The following is a 21,648-nucleotide window of genomic DNA, read 5'->3' on the forward strand; positions in this document are numbered from 1 at the left end:
GAGAGAGAGAGAGAGAGAGAGAGAGAGAGAGAGAGAGAGAGAGAGAGGGTTTCTCTGTGTAGCCCTGACTGTCCTGGAACTCACTCTGTAGACCAGGCTGTCCTCGAACTCAGAAATCCGCCTGCCTCTGCCTCACAAGTGTTGGGACTAAAGGTGTGCACCACCACTGCCCGGCTTTTTTATATTTTTTGATGAAACAGAATTTATGAAATGAACAAATGCTTTAATAAACCCAACAAGCCATGGCTCATGTGAGTTGTACTGTGACCCTCTGCAGTGTAAGATGGGCAGCCAAGGAGGCACTGGGTTGGGAGAGCCAAAGAAGGACTTGGACTCACAGGATGATGAATCTGGGAGGCTGGATGGGGGGTGTCTTGTGACACTGAGATACAAATATGGTGGGAAGAGTTAAGGTTGGTCTGAAGGAATGATCATTAGCATCAGAGATCAGAAAGTGAATCTTGAGGCTTCCCTGATAGATAAGATAAACTCTGGAAGGAGAGGATTGAAGCAGCGGCCTTGGAGGTGAGTCCTGGGAGAATGGACCTGAGGTAGGAGATAGGTGGCCAGGGACAGACTTGAGGTAAAGGCAGCACTGAAGAGCACATTCAGTACTGAGGGCAAATGAACTGGGCCAATGGGCATGAAAACCCACTCAGAAATGCTACAACTGAGTCAGAAGTAAAGGCTCTTTCATAAACACTTGTGCTTTTTAACCTGGAGAAGGAACCATAGCCTTAACCCTAACTCCAGGGAAATAACTATTTTAACATCCATAAGACAAGCTTATGGAAGTTGTATTTTTTTAAATAGAGATTAGAAGATAGAACTACACATCCATCCATATTGACTCATCCACACATTCTACAACTTACAGAGGAATAGATTTAGGGGTGTTTAAAAAACATTCTAAATAAGATACCCTGAAAACAGAAGAAAACCTGAGGTAAAGCACATAGTTGGAAGGTCAGGCCCCCATCTTGGCTCTGGACTTTGTAGGAAGAAACTCATAGAAAGAATCTTAATGGCTAAAGAGCTTACAATGTTGACTAAATAGAGACTGGTACTTAAGGAGAAACACAGAGGACGAGGAGATGGTGGGGAAGCTTGTGAAGGTCGACATCAAGAAGACACTGTTGAGTTAGGAGTAACATGTGCAGCGGCCATCTCTGCACTAGGCACAACACAGGGCTTCTCAAAACTAAATTTTCACTATAGGCCAATGGCATACCATGGACACTGAGCTCAGGGAATTCGTCTCTCAGGATGTTCAAATAACACACTACAGAAGTTCTAATTCTGGATGGTTTGGTCCAATCAACAAACAAATTCTATTATCTATAAAATGATGTAGTTGACACTTTCAAATCTTCTCCATAGTCAGTGTTTCTCTTAACCTTTGCAAAAAGTCATATTTTGTTGCTTTTTCAATACTTACCAGAGGAAACGCATTTCTAAAAATTCATTATTTGTCCCACTAAACTTTTGTTCCCCTTTGTATTTTAAAATGAGTCTCACTGTATAGATTTGGCAAATTTATAAGCTCTGGCCTCTGCTTTGCTAGGATAGGCAAGGCGACTAAACCTAAGATACAGTCTAATTTAATGCTAGAAATAAGGAGACTCTTGGCTTATGAACTGTGCATTATTGATTTCCTGTAGAAGGAAATATATTTGCCTATCCATCTTCCCACTACAAATAGTTCTGATGCAGCTCTCGTCAACTTTAGAGAAAAATACACTGTAGGTAAATGTTTCCATTGCTTTTCAAGTAATGTGTTTAAATTATCTCTTCTAGCGATAATACTCTCAAAATGAAGATAAGCTTAGAGACCTTTTATGTTCACAAGAAAAAAAATGTGTTATAACCACTTTCGTTAAATTATAGTTTTCTCCATTAAAATAGTATAAAAGTTGTTTTGCTGTAGATTATTCTAGTACAAGTACGTAACAGATAATCTAGGACTTTGAGAATATCTGAAGCATTGAATTGGCCCAAATTGTACTGAAATGGGTGTTTTTTTAAAAAGTGTATTTAAAGTCCCTCTATCCAAAACAGTACGAGAAGGGTGTGGTGAGGGTGTGGCACACGGGGACACTATCGTTAGGTGACAATATTCCAGCAGCTCAAGCCAAGTAGAGGGACAGAGCAGAGAAGCAGGCAGAACAAACATGGCTTTGTTAGAGGCTGTAAAAGGTTAGGAGAACTGTGTAACTTTTCTAGCCCAAAGGTCATTTGTCAGTATACAGAAGCCACTGGAGAAACTCAGGCGGAAGGTGGAGGGTGAAAGATAAGGAAGAGTCTCTTCAAATGCACAGAGACGCCACCTTCTCTTTGGTATGGTATGCATGGTGTGAAGCCCTGACCAGTGATTTTCCCACAATCTTATCTGCAGAACAACAAGGATTTTTAGCAGGGATTCTTTTATTATTGCATAACATTTTGTGGGGTGTACATAATACTTCTATTTTGTTTCATTATTAATGAGGACTTTAAGGGAAATGGACCTAAGATACAGTATGGTCCTGGAGAAGATTTATATAGCATGCTTACTTTGTTTTCAGAAAAGCATAGTTTATCTTTTTAATTTTTGCTAAGTGGGGGTCTCACTTGTGGACTTGCACATGCCAAGCATGCCTACCAGTAAACGATAGCCCACTCTCTAAAAGGCATAGAAGGTCGGTGTGTACAAAGAGAAGTTTGGAGATAGTCTTCAATATCAATAATGTTTTACTATAGGAAATCATATCCTAAAATATATATGCAGTGAGAATTCTGGAATTTCGGTTTTTCAAAAAGCGTAGAAACATTATCAGACTAGTTTTTGTTTTAATCCCAGGTGTGGAGACAGGGAGCTGCTTTGCAGCAGCTGACTATGATTTGCCTTGTGCTCTAGCAGAAGCATGGTTTTGCCAGCTGCAGATAGTTTCTGAATTGTATGATGTTTGGGATTCTGGGAATTTGTCAGGGGGTATATCAATGCTAGAACCCTGGTAGGAGAGGGGGGTGGTGGTTGGTTGTTCCAGGAAGGTTAGTTGTGGTTTGTTAGAAGTCATGTTCAAAGAAAAATCAAAAAGAAATTAAATTCAGAAATCTCTCTCCCCTCTAACCTTCTCTCTCTACTATCTAGTGATAGGGCTGAAACCAGGATGGGGGCGGGGGGATAAAGGGTGGGAAAAATAAGAACCCATAAAGTAGCAAAGAACAGCTACAAGCAAAGAAGAAACAAGAAGAAATTAGATTCACAGATCTATCTCTCCCCTCGATCCTTCTTTCTCTCCAATCTAGTGATAGGGTCTGAAACAGGGTAGGGGGAGGATAAAGGGTGGAACAAAGAAGCTAAGTCCAGCTACATATATGTGCTTTAAAACTTGTTCAAAACTTATCATACCTTGAGCTGGAAAGATAGCTCACTCATAATGTGTCTTCCAGGCAGGCACAGGGACCTAAGCTCTGATCCTCAGAGCCAGGATCCAAAAGCCAGGCATGGTGGCCTGTGCTCTAACCCCAGCCTTAGGGTCAGAGGAAGACAGAGAGATGAATCCCTACAGCTCCTTGGCCACCCAGCCTAGCTGAATTGATAAGCTTCAGGCTCAATGAGAGACTCTGACTGAAACAATCAAGGTCAACCTTGGACCTCCATGTATACGCACATACCACACACATACAACACACACATATACAAAACCATCAACATGAATCATACTTACAATAATGTATGTTCTATTCTGTACACCATTCTCTGTCCAAAACATATTTTTGGAACTATCAATCTGTAGCAGGGACCAGTGGCAGGAGTTCTCCTTCACTTGATATATTTATAAAATACACAGAACATTGATATATATATGTGAAAAATTCTACCAAAATTATAAAAATTAGAGTGTTGAAGCAGCTGAGAATCGTCTACGATAAATGTGGGTTTTGTTTTTTGTTTTTTTGTTTTTACTTTTATTGAATATTTTGAGACAGGGTCTCATTATCTGACCCTGACTGACCTAAAATCCTTTATGTAGACCAAGCTCTTCTTGGACCTCTGGCAATCCTACTGCATCCATCTCTCGAGTGCTAAGGTTATAGGTATATGTCACCACACCTGGCATATATACATATAGGTATACATATACATACATACCTACACACATACACATAGACCTATATGTACATAATACACACATACATATAATCACCTGTAAATATAATGTTCAAAATAACTAGACACATGGCTTTCTGATACAACACAGAATACATCTGGTACTTCTGAACATCCCAAGTGACTGACATGACTGACATGACTTCAGTATGCTAATGAGACGCCCAGGATAGGGCTGGCCATCTGCAGTACCACCCATGTGATTAGTGGGCTAGAGCTCTCAGTCAGCTGAACTCTGGAGGTGGGGGTCAAAATGGGTTTAGAGAGTGAGTTCATTTATTCAGCCAAATTCTATAGTCATGCCTATGTAATGAATGCCTGATAATCAGAAAAGACCTGAGGACACTGAAGCTGGTTGGTTAAGGCACAGATGACAAGCAGATCCCATAAGCAGACACAGACTCACCACCCATCTACACCCCACCCCACTACCACCCTAAACTTGGCAGGCACATGTCTCTCATCTGATTATTGTTGAATTGCATCTTGCATGCTAACACTCAGACTCAAAAGTAGTGTCTTGGTGGACTCCATGAAATCACTCTAGTGGGATATAATGCTAATTCACTGATAGCTTATCTCAAAATTGAATTATAGGACAGCAGCTGGTGCCAGAAACTTGTGGTTTGGTCACATTTATGCCATAACAAGACTTGCTTGAGTGGATTCTGATTCCTAACAATACCAACCACAAAGAGAAAGGCTAAATGCAGATAGCCAGAGGAGGCTTCCTTTCTCGATGGTTACCATGTTAGTCCATTTTCCGTTGCTAATCAGCAGGCTAGCCTGGTTTATTTGGCTTATTTGGAGTCTCCAGTCTTGGAGACTCCAGGGTGCGAGGCTGGCACTGGCCCTCCTGCCAGGTGAACCTCAGAGTATATAGGATGTAGCACGTTGTTTTATGCTCTTGCCTTTGTTCCAGGAAGTAGGCTCCACTACCAGCCCCCACCCAACTTCCCTTGAACCCATGGACAAAAGACACACACACACATACACACACACACACATACACACACACACACACGCACACGGTTTGTCCCTTTTCAACTTGCCTTAAGACACAATTGCTAGGCACTGCTATCTCCTGCCTAGAGAAGCGTGCCCTTAATAATATTTTCATTTCCGTTCCTTCCACCTGCCCTCAAACTTCAGTGGCTGGTCCTACCTAGCCTCTGTCAAACATTCCTGGTCACCAGACTGGAGTAGTGGCCACAGGCCCCAGCAACTCCTGAAACCTTACATGGTTGCTAGCTTCTTCTCCCTTCAAAGCATGACAAAAACTGCCGCTCATAGAACGTCACATAGCATGAGACAGGGAGGGTGCATGTGCATGTTTGTCCTCTCATCTTGGTCCCTCTTCTGAGAAGGAACCCCCAAGATTGAGAGGGTGTAATAATTTTATCTAAGTCTGCCTCCCAGCCCCCATTTGTAACTGTCAGCTAGATTGTTTTCATCCTCTAAAAAGCTAGCAATGGAGGTTACTTTTCAAGGCATGAAGCCTCCAAGGCCCTTCAAACCAGAGCATGCAGTCACCTTCCTTACAAGAGAGCAGGGGTTACATCTGTACATGTGGAACCATAGAAGGAAACAAGTCATCCATGATATGAAACTGTACAACAACCAGCTGATAAAGGAAAACTGTAATTTCATCAGTGAGTTGAGAATTGGTGGCCAACTCAGCATTATAGCAGGAGGCTCCTTTCAATATGGAAGGAGGTGCAAAACCTTGAACCAAGCTCAGACATTGCTACGTCTGAGACAAGACCACTTGCCTCAAGAGACCTTGTCCTGGCACAGCAAAAGGGACTGCTAAGTCCTCTCCATCAAGAAGATACTCCACACAGAGACAGGATGAGGCCAAGAAACCAGTGAGATCCGTAGCTATTAAATGACAGTGCTGTCTCACTTTGTGGGTACTTGGTATTAGATTAGCTCTTTTGGAAATCTCTATTTTGTTTTGGCTTTTAGTTTTTCAAGACAAACTCTCTCACCACATTGCTGAGATTGGCCAGGAACTTGCTATGTAGCACACGCTAGCCTTGACAACTTCCTGTTCTGCAGGCCCAGCTAAGAATCTTTATCTTAAATGGTCTGTGAGAGGTTTCTCTGGGTCTTTGGTTTCAAAATCAGTTATAATAATAGCCTTAAAAAAGTTACTCATCTCCACAGAGCTCACCATGGAACAATCACAGACAGCTACACATGACCCAGTCACACAGCGAGTGACTATTTCAGAGGGAACTGCCATCCTGGAGGACTGAATACAAGCTGTGGTGAAAAGTGTGAAGTGCCCTTGCTGAAGGTGCTTTCCAGGTCTCCATATAAATGTTCAGCAGAAGCCCGGATTAAGCAGCTGGTGTGTGTTGATAGCAGGACTCCGTTTTATGCTGATCATATCCACTGAATAGGTCTGTCACACAGGGCATGGGAAATGCTGCCATTAGGGGTCTCACCTGCATGGCATCCCACCAAACCTTACTGCTACAGAATCTACCAACAGTCTGAGGAACCTCATCAGGTCTACTGTCGTGGATTTCTCATAATGGCTCTTTAAAGCCTGAGAACATGGTGGTAATTAACAAGAAAGTGGGGAGAGATAGGAGAATCGAGAAACTCATCCCAAGATAGAAGTCTAGGTCATAGTTTCCAATTACTACAAACGGCTGAGACGTTGACTGATGCTGGCAGACCTGGGACACAGAGGGGAGGGGAGGGCTTCAAATGGGTCCTCACAAGGTTGACACTCTAGGTCAGCTTAATTTATCCAGGAATTTATATAAATGCTAAGACAAAGGACCAGAGGTGAAGACACTAGACTGATTCAATCACAAGCCACCTTTTTATGCCAAAGGATACTTACAGCCAGGCCTTATTCTGAGAATGTAGCATGCAACTGAAACAATCACTGATTATAGGAAGTCAAGGAACATACTGCATGAAGAGCTAGCCTTCTTCATATGGGTGTCAGCAGGCAGATGAAGGATCTGCATTAGGTAGATCCTTGTTTTCTTGCTGGTTCGGTTGGGGTGTAGGGGAGAGAGGATGGAGAGAATGCTGTTATCATTACGCAATTCTCATAGCAGGAAGGACGCAATTGTGACTGTACTTTCTTCCTATCTGTCCTGGTTAGCTTTGTCAACTTGACATAACCTACAGTCAAGAGAGAAATTGCTTTGGTCAGATTGTAGTTATCTCTGTGGAGGTTGTCTTACTAGATAATTGATGTAGGAGGGCCCAAACCGACTGTGGGTGAAACCATCCCTGAATTGTATGGGCCAACTAGTAAGCAACATCCTACACAGTTCCCAGTGTTCTTCATTGGTTGTGAAGGGAGTTTCTTGGTAGAGAAGTAGACTAGGGATCAGGTCTGTCTTGAGTTCCTGCCTTATAGCCCCTCAGTGATGGACAATAACCTGGGATTGTAAGAGAAAGAACTCCTTTATCTTACAACGCTTCTTCTATGATCACCACAACAGAAATGAAAGGGGGGCACTACCAGATGCAGTGATCACGACAAGGGCTGCAACAGCAAGTATGAGAAACAGAGTTGCTTCCTGAGTAAGAAATCAAGACTTTAAACCTTTGCACCTAAACTCCTAACCATCTAATGGGGGTGGGGTGGGGATGGGGTCTTAGCTGCTATAACAAAATACTGAAAAATGCACGAATTATAAAGACATTTCTTTCTCATGGCTTTGGAGGTTGAGGAGTCCACTATTGAAGAGCTGAGATATAGTGTCAAGTACCAGGGGGGTGGGCTATAATAAAGAATCTACCTGATTTGGGGGAGAAGGAAGGTAACTGGCACAGATCTTCCAAAGTCCCAGAATTGTCCTGAATGCAGTATCTGTTATAATAAAAGGGGTGGTTTGGGGAAAGAAACCTAGATGGGATGTGATTGTCAGAAAAAGATCTCAGGACAGAGTGGGCGGGGATAGAGAAGAAGGCCAACAACATGGCGGTCCTGGCTGGTTTATACTATTAACTGGAGACAAGTTAGCGTTTTTTGGAAAGATAGACTTTTGAAAAAATGCCTCAATAAGATTCATTGACCAAATAAATAAATGCAATCTCCAAACCCATTTTGCGCCCTGGACTTCAGCTGACTGAGAGGTCCTGCCCTGACTCCAGGTTTCTGCCCTGTTTGGATTCCTAACCAGACTTCTGTCGATGACCAACTGCAATATGAAACTGAAAACAGAAATAAATCCTTCCTCCCAAGTTGTCATGGTGTTTTACCATAGGAACAAAAACTCTAACAAGACAAAAGCCAATGTTTTAATCAATTATGCATATATAATTAAACCTTGATTTTAAAAACAAAACTGAGAAAACCTTAAGACAGCAAGACTCAGGGAAGATGTTTCCTGCTGAACACATTCATGAATGGGGAAGATGGGCAGTCTCCTAAATTCACAAGGTCAGGATGAGGAAGTTCTGTTTGTTTCCCCGGCCTTTGCTCTCTGTACTTCCACTTATCCTTCCAAATCAAACCACAGTAAAGCCCTCCGATGAGGTCCACACACACTGTACTGAATTATCAACTTGAAAGGGAGGGATTAATGGGAACCCTCAATGTATAGCCATGTCAGACACAAGTGCATAGCCTGGAGACTCAGGGCAGTTGATAGCTGAAGAAAAGGCAGTTCAGCTGCAACTCGTGGCCTGTGGTGTCCACTGCTGCCTCTAGTAGGCAGTGCAAGACGGAGTTGAATTGCAAGATATTAAAGAATACAAATAAACTTCATTTTTTTTTACTTTTTTATTGTGTTAATATACTAAACATAAAATTTAACCCTTTAACCATTTTTTCTTTTGAAACATTACACTGAAATTTAACAATGTAGGAAGCATGTATAACATACAAGTCAATTCCTCAGATTTCATGAATTGAACATATCTACGTATCCAAACTCTGGACTAAGAATTGAACAGTCCAACATCTCATAAAAGAAAAAAAAACATATTGGGAACTACAGGGCATCTCTATGAACAAAACCTACATGAGAATTACAGTGGAGGGAACGAGGCCATGTTTTTCCCAGTGAGTGTACATGAGCTCTGTAATGCACCAATTCCAAGAGCAGGTTCAAGGACACGTTAGAGGAATGTCTGTGTCACTGTTAAAAATGCTTTTAGGCATTTGGGGGTGCATTAGATCAAACAGGTTCATCCAGTGAGGAGAGTTTTGAAAACTCAGATTCAAGGTCTTAGGTCCAAATATTCTCAAGTCGCAGGAAGAATGAAGACAATGCCCACTTTTTCAATTTGGTAAAAAAAAACAAAACTAAACTAAAAAACTGGAAACAAAATTTATCATTTTAACCCTTTTAAAGAGAACAACCAAGGTTTACAACATCCAGTGTTCCATGACCATCACCACGATCCGTTTCTAGAACTCCCTCGGCCCAAACAGGAACTGCACGCCGAGTTCCCAGCCTCTAGCGCCTGTCCGTCTTGTCTCTTTTCTGACCGGAAGAACTTGCTTATTCTAGGTGCCCTGTGTAAGCACCACAGGACTGATGTTGGTGCCACGTCTAGTCTACTTCACTTAGTCTAAATTCTCCAAGGCTCCTCCATGTTGCAGCATGTGCCACGGCTCAATCTTTTCATGAGGGAATAACTCCACTGCTTTTGAGTACCACATGGTTTTATCTAAGTGCAGCTGATGGGCATCAGAGCTGTTGCCAGCTTTTGCTATTTGAATTAACAACCTGGTATACAACTGTCTACATTGTAACATTTTCCCCAAACCCTTCCTCCTGTATTTTTGTTTTATAAAGTATGGGAGATACTTTACAATTTATATATCAAATAGAAATTAACAATAACATACATTGTAAATAACTCGAGGCTTTATTATAAGAATTAATAGCTATTCATACTGAAGAACCAGAAATAAAGAAATGAAAAAAAAACTGGAATGTAATCAACACTCCTCGGGCATAGATAAGCATATAGAAATATTTTCTCAATTATTAGACTAGAAAAATATAAATGATGGAATTATATAAGTTATTTTGTGCTTAACCTTCCTGAATGTACCTTAAGTATTAAATACACAGAAAGTGCATACACTTATTCAAAGACAGTGCCTTTTTCTTTTGACAGTGCTGGGGATCAAACCCAGGGCCTCATGCATGCTAGGCAAGTGTTCTACCATCCAGAGACATCACTAGCCTTAAAATTATGCCTTTTTTTTTTTAAAGCAAAAAAAACATGCACATCTTTGGTTAGTCCGAACTAGTTTAGAGGTAAGTGTGGCCCTTAGTGCTTTAAGCCCACATTCTTGCTGGACTGGCTGCTGGATGATCGGTCTCGTTCTTTAGTAATTTCCATTTCAATTTTGGCTTTGATTTTCTCCCAGTCTATTTGGAGCTACAACAGAAGGGAAAAGAGAATCGTACTTATATCCTGTGCTTTCAGTTAATCCAAAGTAACCAAGAGTAAATAAAAACAGAATATATGACGGTCCAGAAGAGAAACAGAGACGGTATTAAGGAGAAGTTAATGAGAAGTGATGCTGAAAACCTATGAGCTACCTCTGAGATCAAGAGAATGGTTATAAAGCACAAGGGAGACCCATTCTGAGATTCCTAAGACCAAAAGTCTGTGCAGCACTGTAGAAAGCACATGGAAACAATCCACAGAACCCCAGGATTTGCACGGGAGCTTGGGACAATGCAGAGCAGCAACTTTGATCCCAACAAAAGCAAATTGGGCAGGGCAGCAACTAGGGTGTGTTTGCACCAGCTCTGCTGTAGACATCTCATAAGTCATTAGAAGCCCAGCTTGCAAGAAAGACAAGGGAATGTTGTTTCACAAGTGGCTTCATTGTGCCTTAAAGTGACAAAAGGATGTGGCTAGTCACTAACTGATGAAAACCATCAGAGGAAGCAGATGATGGGCACAATTGGGAGTCACGGAGACACTCGAGGGTAACAGGAGTTTTATCTGCTTCTCTTTTATGTGTCTCATGACAAGGGCACACCTAGCCTAGCCTAGCCTACACCCATCTCTTTCTAAATTCATTAGATTGGATATGGGGAAAGGACTCCTCTGCCCCTGAGTTCTATGAGAAATTTCTTTAGGAATATTTATTTCTTTAGGAATCCACTGTTAAACAAGTTTGGAGAACACTTATTTAGGAATGTGTGTCTTCTGAGGCAAGACATGGGAAAAATTGGGTCCTAGACCAAGTTTAAACTGTGATACAGACCCAAGGCTCTAAGACTCAAGTCAGAAATAAAGAGGCTTTTACCTCTTTACACAAGGTGTCGTTACCTTTTACATGTAAAGGGCTTAGACCTTTACACAGGGGGGGTTACCTTTTACATGTAAAGAGGTTACACTTTTACACAGGGTATTGAGTAAACAGCATAAAATCAGACCAAAGAAGCACCTGCTGCTTGAGCAGACACATCTGAAGAAACTGAGAGATTAGCTCTTACTAGAACTGCATGCCTGTTTTGTGCTACTAGGAATTGATGAAATCATTTAGTTATTTTTATTCTAATATGTTATGTCTAAATTTCCATTAAGTAATTTGTTGATATTTTGGTGACCTTAAAAATAATTGCATATATTTATCTATAATATATAAGATAGACTGATTAAAAATTAATAGAATTTCTTTTAGCCTAGATGATAACTGTCTGTACTAAGAATCAAATGACAGCCTGCTGAAAAGCAGGGCAAATATTAGATTATTAAAAGAATGGCTTTCATTGAGGCTACAACTTGTTATTTTTAAATGGCAATGCATGCATTTCCATGTTTAACAAAGCATTTATAAAAAGGGAGACAAACTTTGCTGACTGCCATGGCCCTCTTCCAGCCTTAAATTGACTGACATTTGTTTCTCTAATCAGTCACAGTACAACTCTATGAGCACCTGCTACAGCGCTGCCCCAAGCAGCCAGCCCATCAGCTGAGGACATCCTTAGTTACTGGTGGAAATGCAAATGCATGCATCACTTGGTCTCCTGCAGATGATGACTGTTTCATTCCATCTGATGTTTATCCAGTTTTAGGACAGTGTTTAGTCCTAATAAAAATACCTTTACCAGTATGTTTTAGATAAGAGTGCTTGTTCTCTGACAGTTTCAAGTGACTTCTACATCAAAAGCCTTATTTGCTACTATAGGGAGTGCCAAACTATTTGGAACTTATCCCTAGTCAATTCTTAGTCGCATAAAAGCATTTAAACAATCCATAACTAAAGGCTCTCTGTCTAGTACCCAGCTTGCCTACTCTTCATAAAGGTCAGCTGCCTAATTAAACCGAGAATAACACAGCAATCAGCCATGAATTCACCAAATTCTCCGTCCTTATACTCAGCAACCTACTAGTCCTCACCCTATCTGTTTTCCTCCTGCCTCAGGCTAACCTCTTCACATCCCTGACTCCTCGAGGACACTGCCTTCAGGAACCAGACTCAAGTCCTTCCCTTTACCGACTTCTCATCTCCTGCCTCTGATTCTGTCTCTGAGAACTTCCACCCTCACTCTCCTCACTCAGGGCTCCAATTCTCTCTCCAGACCACTGAAATATGACTGCTCATAAGCTACACTTCAGAAATCTTTGCTTAATGTGGCACTAGGGATCAATACCTCACATATGCTAGGCAAGGGACCTACAGCCTTGGGCCTAAGAACTTCGCTAAAACTATCAGCTGTTTGCAGTCCTTATCCTGTCTTATAGCCCTCTTGTGCAACAAATATTTAACACTTGTTTATGTCAAGTCTTGACAGGGTTGACATAAACAGGGTTCAATAGTGGATGAAAGCATTTAAAAATCACTATCTTCATAGAGATATAATAAAGACAGAGACAGATAATAAAATATTTTAAAATATGTAAGTCATACATGGTAAGGGCTTTGTAAGTAGGGAAGGAGACAGTGAGTGCTTGGTGTAAAATAGGAAGGCACATGGCCACTTAATTACTTGCTGAATTTCTAGGTATTTTTCAAATTTAGTGATCAGCAAGGCTGATGGCCGTGAAAAGTTGACATCAGAGTTTAAAGAGGCAACTGCATAACCAAGAAAGGGAAGAAAAAGGCCTTGCGGCAGGCGCATTCTCGGGGCCTTGATTACTACTACTGTTGACATCTCTTCTGTTCAAATGCACCCTCCCTCCTCTAGTTTCTGTTCCTTCCAAATGTCCCCTCCCACGGCCACCTTAGATGATGCCAAGAAGTGTAAGTTTTCCTCAACTCTCCTAAATTCAATAGTGTTATAGATTCCTGTAACAAAGAACAGATTAACAAGAGAAACAAGCCAGTGTTTGCAGTGGACGAGGCACAGGGAATCTTCACTGAAAGGCAACTCAGAGCAGGGCGGCTAATACAGCCCCTCACAAACAACAGGAGACTGTCAGACATAACAAGGCAGAGTAGCAGTTTCTGTATTCTAGGGACAGGAAACCAAGGGAAGGTAACAAAATGGGAACACACTAATGGAGCGAGGCCTGGAGAGTCTTCTTTCTGGTACCATCTCTGAGCTGACTAGAGCCGTCTCCAGGAGGCTGGAGGGGTGGCTCCATAATCAAGACAGCTTTTGCTCTGGCAGAGGATGAGCTCAGTTCCCAGCACTCACATCAGGAGATGACAGTCCCTGACAACTCAGCTCCTGGAGCTCCAACACTCTCTTCTGGCCTCCACAGGCACTTAGATGGATGCAAACATGCATTACTAAATCTTTTTTAAAAGTTGTCTTCAGTAAAGCCCAACTTCCCTCTATCCTGTGTTCTGGGAGGAAGGGCAGAGTATGGAACTCTCTCTCTGTGCTGTTAATGGCGCACAGCTATTCAGTTCTTAGTTCTGAGATAATATAGATGGCTGTCATTTTAGCAAATAGATAAATATGGATGATACCTAGATTACGGATCCAAATGATCCCAGAACAACAGCAAGTAGATGCCAGCCACACAAGCTATTGTCCTACAGTAAATCAATAGTCAGGAAGTTTTAATTAACCTTTTTTTCTTTTAAAAATCCCGTTTTGTGGTTTTTGTTGTTGTTAACTTTCAAATGGCATCTGTGAGGAAGAAAAGCAGAAGACTTGAACCCCAAAGGAAATCAAAGTAGCTTGTTACACAGCAGACTGTTTGGGTTAACAAAACACCCAGAAAAACCCCGTTGCTCTGGCTGAGCTTATGCCTGAGACAGTATGCTTTAGCAACTGCTTTTTTTTTTTTTAACATATAAGGAAGATAAGGATGCTAAGTTTTTGCTATTTAAAATGTAATTTTGAGCCAGAGATGGCTCCATGGCACCTGATACTCTTGCAGAAGAAGTGAGTGTGGTTCCCAGCATCCATGTTGGGCCCCTCACAACTGCCAGTGATGCTAACTCCAGAGGATCTGATGCCTTCTTCTGTCCTCTGCAGGTACAATCGGTGAAGAAATTCACAGATATACATAATTTAAAATAAAAATGTTTTACAAATAAGCTAAAATGTCATTGATGGAAGGAATGTATTTTGTGTGTGGTGTGTTTTTTTTCCTAACTGAGGGAAACAGATCTAAGAGTTCGCATCTAGACATCTACATCATTTACCTAAGAATATCAAAGAGCAGCCAACCTCGAGACAAACTGACTACCATTCAAAACTGATGCGCATTACTAAAAAAAAATCAGAGTATGAAACATTCAACTTTTGTCATAAGGTGAACGTTCTATATAAGGCATACATACTATTATTGTAAAAACACTGTATAGTACTTACACCTTCTGCGTATTGCAAATATCGTTTATTAGTTTCCTGTTTACCAAATGTCTCCAAAAACTTTTGACGATAAGCAAGAACTGTATCAACATGGGTTTTGTATTTTACAGCCAATTCCAGTGCCCTATAACGAGAAGTTACATGTTGTCAATATTGCTGTGTCTATACAACAGAGTTTGAAGTCAGAGGTAGGACAGATGACTGTTCTGCTTACCCCGCAGACTAGAAAGCCATTTTTCTGCTTTAGCCGTCTATGTATTTTACAAAGCCCAGATGAGACCATGACCCCCTCTTGCTGACCAGCTCCTCTTGTACAAATACAACATTTTTGCACACTATTATGCTAGCACTACTTATAAGTATGTGTTTCAGAACTTCCACTAGTCTATACATTTTTTGAATAGAGATCTAGTTTGCATTTCCCTTGGTGAGTACTGCAGAGGACATATATGAAGAACACTCAACATTGTTTTAGTAAATCATCATAAAATACAGCATTTTGTGAATTTATAATAAACTATAAATAAAAAGTGACATTACTATATCAAATTAAAAATCTTATAAAACATAAAATTGATATTAAACCACTGTGACTAAATGCTATGACTGTTTGAATCTTGGAAAGTGGCATGCTAGGCAGGCAAGGTGTCTTAGCAGGGAAAGGGACTTGCCACCAAGCCTGATGGCCTGAGTTTAACTCTTAGGTCACACATGTTGGAGAAAACCAACTTCCCCAAGTTGTCTTCTGCCCTCCACCCATGCACATGAGCACAAATTAATCCATCAGTCAATGAGTTAAATTTAAACAGTTAAAGAAAATACTACAAAGCTACTGAAGTTCTATAATTCAGTGTATCTACAAAACTATCCTATTTTAAAATAAGCCTTTATTTAATAGCAGAATTACAGAGAGAGAGAGAAGAAAGGAAGGAAAGAAGGAAGGAAGGAAAGAAGGAAGGAAGGAAGGAAGGGAGGGAGGGAGAGAGGGAGGGAGGGAGGGAGGAAGGAAGGAAGGAAGGAAGGAAGGAAGGAAGGAAGGAAGGAAGGAAGGGAAAACACTAGCACCACACCAAAAAAACATGTATATCCTAGTGATAATCTGCAAGGAGGTGAACAGAAGATTATTTTACCCCAGGCTTCTGTCTAAATTTGACCAGAGTCTCAGCCAGTCAAAATCCTGTTTATGACTCATAGGACTTGAGTTAAGAAAAAACAAGTGGAACATGTATCTCTACACTGTTTACTGTCATCCTGTTTTAAGACATGGGTGACAGTCACTGTAAAGGTCAAAAGAACATTAATTCTCACACTTTCTACTATGCCATGACATGAATAGGACAATTATGAATTATCTGAGCCAACTATATAGATCTGTTATTTTAGACAAAACAACATTAATATTTTATAACTTGTAACTCTTCAGCATTAGCCAAACTAAAAAACATCTTTAGAAAGAATTTTTGGGGTCCAGCAAGATAGCTTGGCAGGAAAAGGTACTGACCATACAAATCTGGCAACTTGTATTCATCCTGAAACCAACATAAAGGTGAAGAGAAAGAGCCAATTCCACAAAGTTGTCCTCTAACCTCTATGCCTGCACTGTGACCTGTATACTCTACCTCACTCCCAGCTCTCTCCCCCACTCCCTGAGACACACCACACACACACATACACACACACACACACACACACACACACACACACAATTAAAAAATCTTAAAGTATTTTGGATAATGCTGCGTCTACTGACAATTGATAGGCAATTGAGCAAGCTATCAAAGACAATATGAAAATATGAATGTAACTCAGCAATATCACAAATGGTAATGCCAAGATGAAGAAATCAACATACAGTATATATTGTTCTGGTGGTTTGAATGAAAATGGCCCCCAAAGGATCATAGATTTGATTGCTTGGTCACCAGGGAGTATCATTACTGAAAGGATTAGAAGGTATGGCCTTGTTGGAGTAGGTGTGGCCTTGTTAGAGTACGTGTGTCACTGGGCATGGGCTTTGAGGTTTCAAGAGTCTGAGCCAGGCCCAGTGGCTTGCTTTCACTGCTGCCTGTGGATATGGATATAGAACTCTCAGCTCTTTCTCCCATAGCTGCCTGTGTACCACCATGTTCCATGCCATAATGAGAATAGACTAAACCTCCAAAACTGTAAGCTAGCCCCAATTAAATGCTTTCTTTTATAGGAGTTGCTGTGGCCATGGTGTCTCTTCACAGCAATAAAACACTGACTGCTGTGGACTCCCAGAGTTCTCTCATTCTGTGTAGCAGTAAGTCTTTCAGAGAACAATGAGTCAAGCAGATAGGGACTGACTGAGAGAGAAAAGGCAAGGACTGAGTAGCAACTTGTATTCATCCTGAAACCAACATAAAGGTGAATAGAAAGAGCCAATTCCAAGAGCCAATTCAGAGAAACTGAGTAGCAGAGGCTCTAACGAGCAGTGGAGGCCGAGGTGCCTTACTCCTTCTAGCCTCTTTCCACCCAAGCCTCTGATGCTGCTGAGCTGTGTGTCAGTAGAGACTCTGCTGAATCACAGTACTGGCACTTACAGTAAGTGATGGGCTAGGGCATCTTGCCTGCAAAAGTGAAAGCAGGACTCATAGGCAGCCACTCTTATTGGGGCTTTTAAAAAATTCTGGGGAAGTCATTTGGTATGCAAACATCAATACATTTAATTATGCACAGAAGACAATGTAATAATCTAATCCTGTAGTCAGAGGTTAGGCCTGAGTATTCTCTACATTACTGTCGTTATAACAAAAAAAATACATTAATTATTTGAAGAGTAATAGCTAAAAGTAAACATTTACATATGTGCTATTTTAAGTATTCTCTAAATGCATACACACTGGGTAAAAAATGTTTCTCTACCACATTTAGGAGGGAACTTACTTCAAATTATATAAGGGTTTTGGGAACAGTATGTCTCTAGTTTTAAAATGGTTTGGCAACCAAACAAATGTGACATTAGATTCTAGGGCTGGAATAAGTCCATGTATTTTAAATAGGAAGAAGTTATATAAAAAGATATGATAACTTCCAAATATGATCTTTTGCATAACTTGAATAAATCAAAAGTCCTTTATATAACTGGCAGAAGATTAGAAATTATTTTATTAACACTTATACACAGGATTAGTGTGGAGCTTTCATTTCTTTCTCTCCTAACTTGAGTTTCTCAGAGAACAGTAACACTCAATGTACAAATTAGACACCAAACAGATAAACTACCTACCTTCAAGTTGCTAGTCTCTGTATTCTACCAAGGTGCAGGCAATCTCCAAACACAAATATGAAATATGAAACACAAATATGATTCACAACCAGCAAAAGTATGGTTTTCAAACAGAGTAACACATGAATGAATTAAAAGCCACCCCTTTCTAGAAGCTTTAAACAGCGGTAGAATCCAGGGACCTCAAAAGTAATCTAATGTGTCAGTCAACACTTCCTTCTGCCATTCAAGAATTAAGATATCTAGCAGTGACCATCAACACTTGCTAATATCAGAAAAACCACAGATGACCAGCCATTCTGGAAATATACATACCACACCACAAGCTACAGCAGTTACGTTACTTCTCCCTACTCCCCAATTAAACTAAACCTATACAGCTTTAGATTTAGGATGAATTCGTAGCTAATTCAGGAGACAGATACCATAAGGATGCAATCAACAATGTTGAAACAATAGGAAGTCCTATAGGTCCAGTTTCTTCAGTGGGAAAACTATAAGCAAACACAAAAAGTAGTAGAACCTGTCTAAGAATATATCAACTAATCACAAAATAGGTGTCTTTTACGGATCCCAGTTCAAATCATAAAAACACTATTTAGATACAGAGAAATAGGAACACTATGTAATTGCTGATAATTTTTAAGTATGGTTATGGTATTATGGCAGCTAAAATCTTTTGGAGATATACACTTAAATTCTCACAGATAAAATGTGATAATTGTAGTCTGCCTTAAAATAAATGGTAGGAGAAGGGAGGGCATGCAGAGTGTGTAATAACTGCTCGCTGCCGAGGCTGACTGATGGTGGTCCTCACACTATTTGTTATGTGCTTTTTCATAACAAGGTCTTTTTCAACTTTATCTTTTTGGTTCTTCCTAACATATTTCACTGAATATTCTTTTTCTCCCTTGCACATGCTAGGCAAGCATTCTACCAATCAAACGCTACTTCAAAGCACAGTCTTTTATGTGTGCGAGTGTGTGTGCGAGTGTGTGTGTGTGTGTGTGTGTGTGTGTAAGCCAGAAGGTGATGCTGGATGTCATCTTCAATTGGTTTCCACATTACTTTTTGAAATGTTTTTTTATAATTAATTAAATGTGTTCATTGACATTTTTATGTATGTATAAAACGCATTCTTATTCTCATGTCTCACTCTCTCATCTCCCTCCCCAGCCCTGTTATCTATTCTATAAATCTCTTTCCCACATTCATGTCTCTATGTGTGTGTTAAGTGACACACTGAGTTCAGCCAGGGTCTCTGTAACAGCCCGTTCTGCCCACGTTTGGGGGTCACTATGTAATGGCCCAAGCTGCTGCTCCGGTTTGCGGGTCAGGGTCTAGCAAGAGAGAGAGTGGGGATGGAGGGGCAAGAAACTCGAAGAATGGAGACAAGACAGAGTCTGATCAAGTCTCTCTTATTGAAAGGAAAGCTTGGGTATTTATATGCTTTACCACATGCCTTGCCCTCATGGACAAGCAGGGGAACACAGCTGAAGGCACTATGTCATGTGCCTTGCAGCATGGAGACCACGTGTGCCTTGCTGCTGGTGGCACTAAACAGCAAAACAAGATACGTGAGAAGACCAAGATGTTTATCAGAGTGTGCTCAGCTGTTGTGGGCTGTTGAAAACAAGTCTCTTGTCAGGATATATGGCTCTAGATGGCTGCAAAGATGATAGCCGCTTTCTGCTAGAACTTGGCTCCCAACAGTCCTCTTTGTTACCATGGGTAGAAAATTATTCAATGACTCCTCATACCCCAGTATCTAACAGTAACCCATACTAGAGCAAGAAGGGGTGGGGCCACAGGACCCTCTCCACAGCCATACTGATTGCTGACAGGGTAGGTTTTGAGCAGGAAACCACAGCTGCTCTGAGTTCAAGACTACAGTGACTGTCATGCTCAGATGAGCACATTTAGAAGCAGTTCTCTATATCTTCTGGATCTTACATTCTTTCTGTTCCCTCTTCTGAGATGTTCCCCAAGCCTTAGAGAGATGTTGTTATAAATATCTGGTTAGGACTGATTGCTCCTCTGTCACTATACCTTGCTTTTTAAAGAGGGTTCTCACTGAACCTGGAGCTTGCCAGTTCAGGTAAACTGGTTGGCCAGTAAATCCCAGTGATCCTTCTGTTTCCACCTCCCCCTGCACTGTGATTACAGGAACGCTGCTGTACCCAGCTTTTTATATGGGTGCTTGGTGTCCAAAGTAAGGTCCTTAAAGAGCAAGTACTTTCCCATCTGAGTCTCTTCTTAAGCCAGAGCCTAAACAGTGGGCATTCGGTAGGATTGTGTTGTACTGTGTTCTTCTCTGTCTGTAAATGTTCATCATTAACCATGGCCTCATACTCTCTACTGACTGACAATTCCTTAAAGGAATTATCCTTTTTGATAATTTTGATAGTTTTTATATTGAGGAATTTTAATAATTCCTCAAAGACCGGGAGCGCCCTTGAAATTTACATCTGCAAATCACACTTCCTGTAGGGCTTCAGGACCTTGACAAAGGTGATTTAAACGAAACAGTCAAGACTTTTATACAAAATAACCATGACTTCATACTCACCACATAACAAATAATTCACCAGGAAGTGCAGCTTTGGCCTGCATAGTGTGACAGTGTGGGCCTTTTCTGCTGCTAAAAGTGCAGGAATACATGTAAGCCATAGCACCCATTCCTGTCATATACACAATACCTAAGCATTTTTAAGCCATCGTTTGATAGTATAGCTCAACTATGAAAACCTTTGTTTGGAAGAATGACCACCTGCCCAGTCTAAGAAAAATTAGAAATATATGAAGTAAAAATTAGATCCTTTTGAAAAGACCACTGTGTTTTATTTAGCTGTCAACCTGACACAAGGTAGAATCACCTTGAAAGACTATTAATTTAGGAATTGTCTACATTAGGTTGGCTATGGGCATTTCTGTCAGGTATTTTTCTTAGTTGTTACTTAAGGTAGAAAGACTGACCCTGGATGTGTGTGACATCATTTTATGGGCTGGGCCCTGAGTTGTAGGAAAGTAAAGAAAGCTGCCTGAGCAAGAACAGCAGCAAGCAAGTAAGCAGGTGTGTCCATTCTCACTGTGTTCTTGACTGTGTTTCTCCTTAACTTTCCCAAAATGATGAACTGTAACGTGGAAATGTAAGACACACACACACACACACACACACACACACACACACACACACACACCTCTTTTCTTCCCTAAGTGGCTTCTTGGTCAGGGTACTTCAATAACAGAAATTAAATGAGACCATCATCAGCTACACAGACATGAAAATCTATGAATTAATCAACCATGTTACCACACATTTGAATATTTTTGTACGTTTTCTAGTTTATATATGATTCTACTATATCTAAGTATACAAATACATACACATACAATCTACATATAGGATATATATAATTCATATCTTACATACTTATAGCTTTCATATTAGCCACGTCAGTTAAGAGTTTTACAATTAAAATCACTGCCACAGACTTTTTCTTGGGTTTGTTCAT

The 21,648-nt window shown here is 40.7% G+C and overlaps 1 protein-coding gene across 2 annotated transcripts in view; it reads right to left on the reverse strand.

Moving 5' to 3' along the window:
- Ift80 (intraflagellar transport 80) overlaps positions 1-21,648 on the reverse strand; it is a 156,434-nt gene that overhangs the window by 46,984 nt on the left and 87,802 nt on the right. The window contains exons 19-20 of one of the 2 annotated variants that reach the window (XM_028763615.1): positions 14,884-15,007; positions 8,907-10,531 (exon numbers count right to left, since the gene is read on the reverse strand). The exons of the other annotated variant lie outside the window; for it this stretch is intronic. Of the exons in view, the coding sequence (XP_028619448.1) occupies positions 10,421-10,531; positions 14,884-15,007 (235 nt within the window). The 3' untranslated portion in view covers positions 8,907-10,420. Of the gene's footprint in view, positions 1-8,906; positions 10,532-14,883; positions 15,008-21,648 lie in introns of those variants that run through there. 2 annotated transcript variants of the gene reach the window in all.

Source organism: Grammomys surdaster, unplaced genomic scaffold, assembly GCF_004785775.1.
Source record: "Grammomys surdaster isolate TR1022 unplaced genomic scaffold, NIH_TR_1.0 139, whole genome shotgun sequence".
NCBI classification, from domain to species: Eukaryota; Metazoa; Chordata; class Mammalia; order Rodentia; family Muridae; genus Grammomys; species Grammomys surdaster.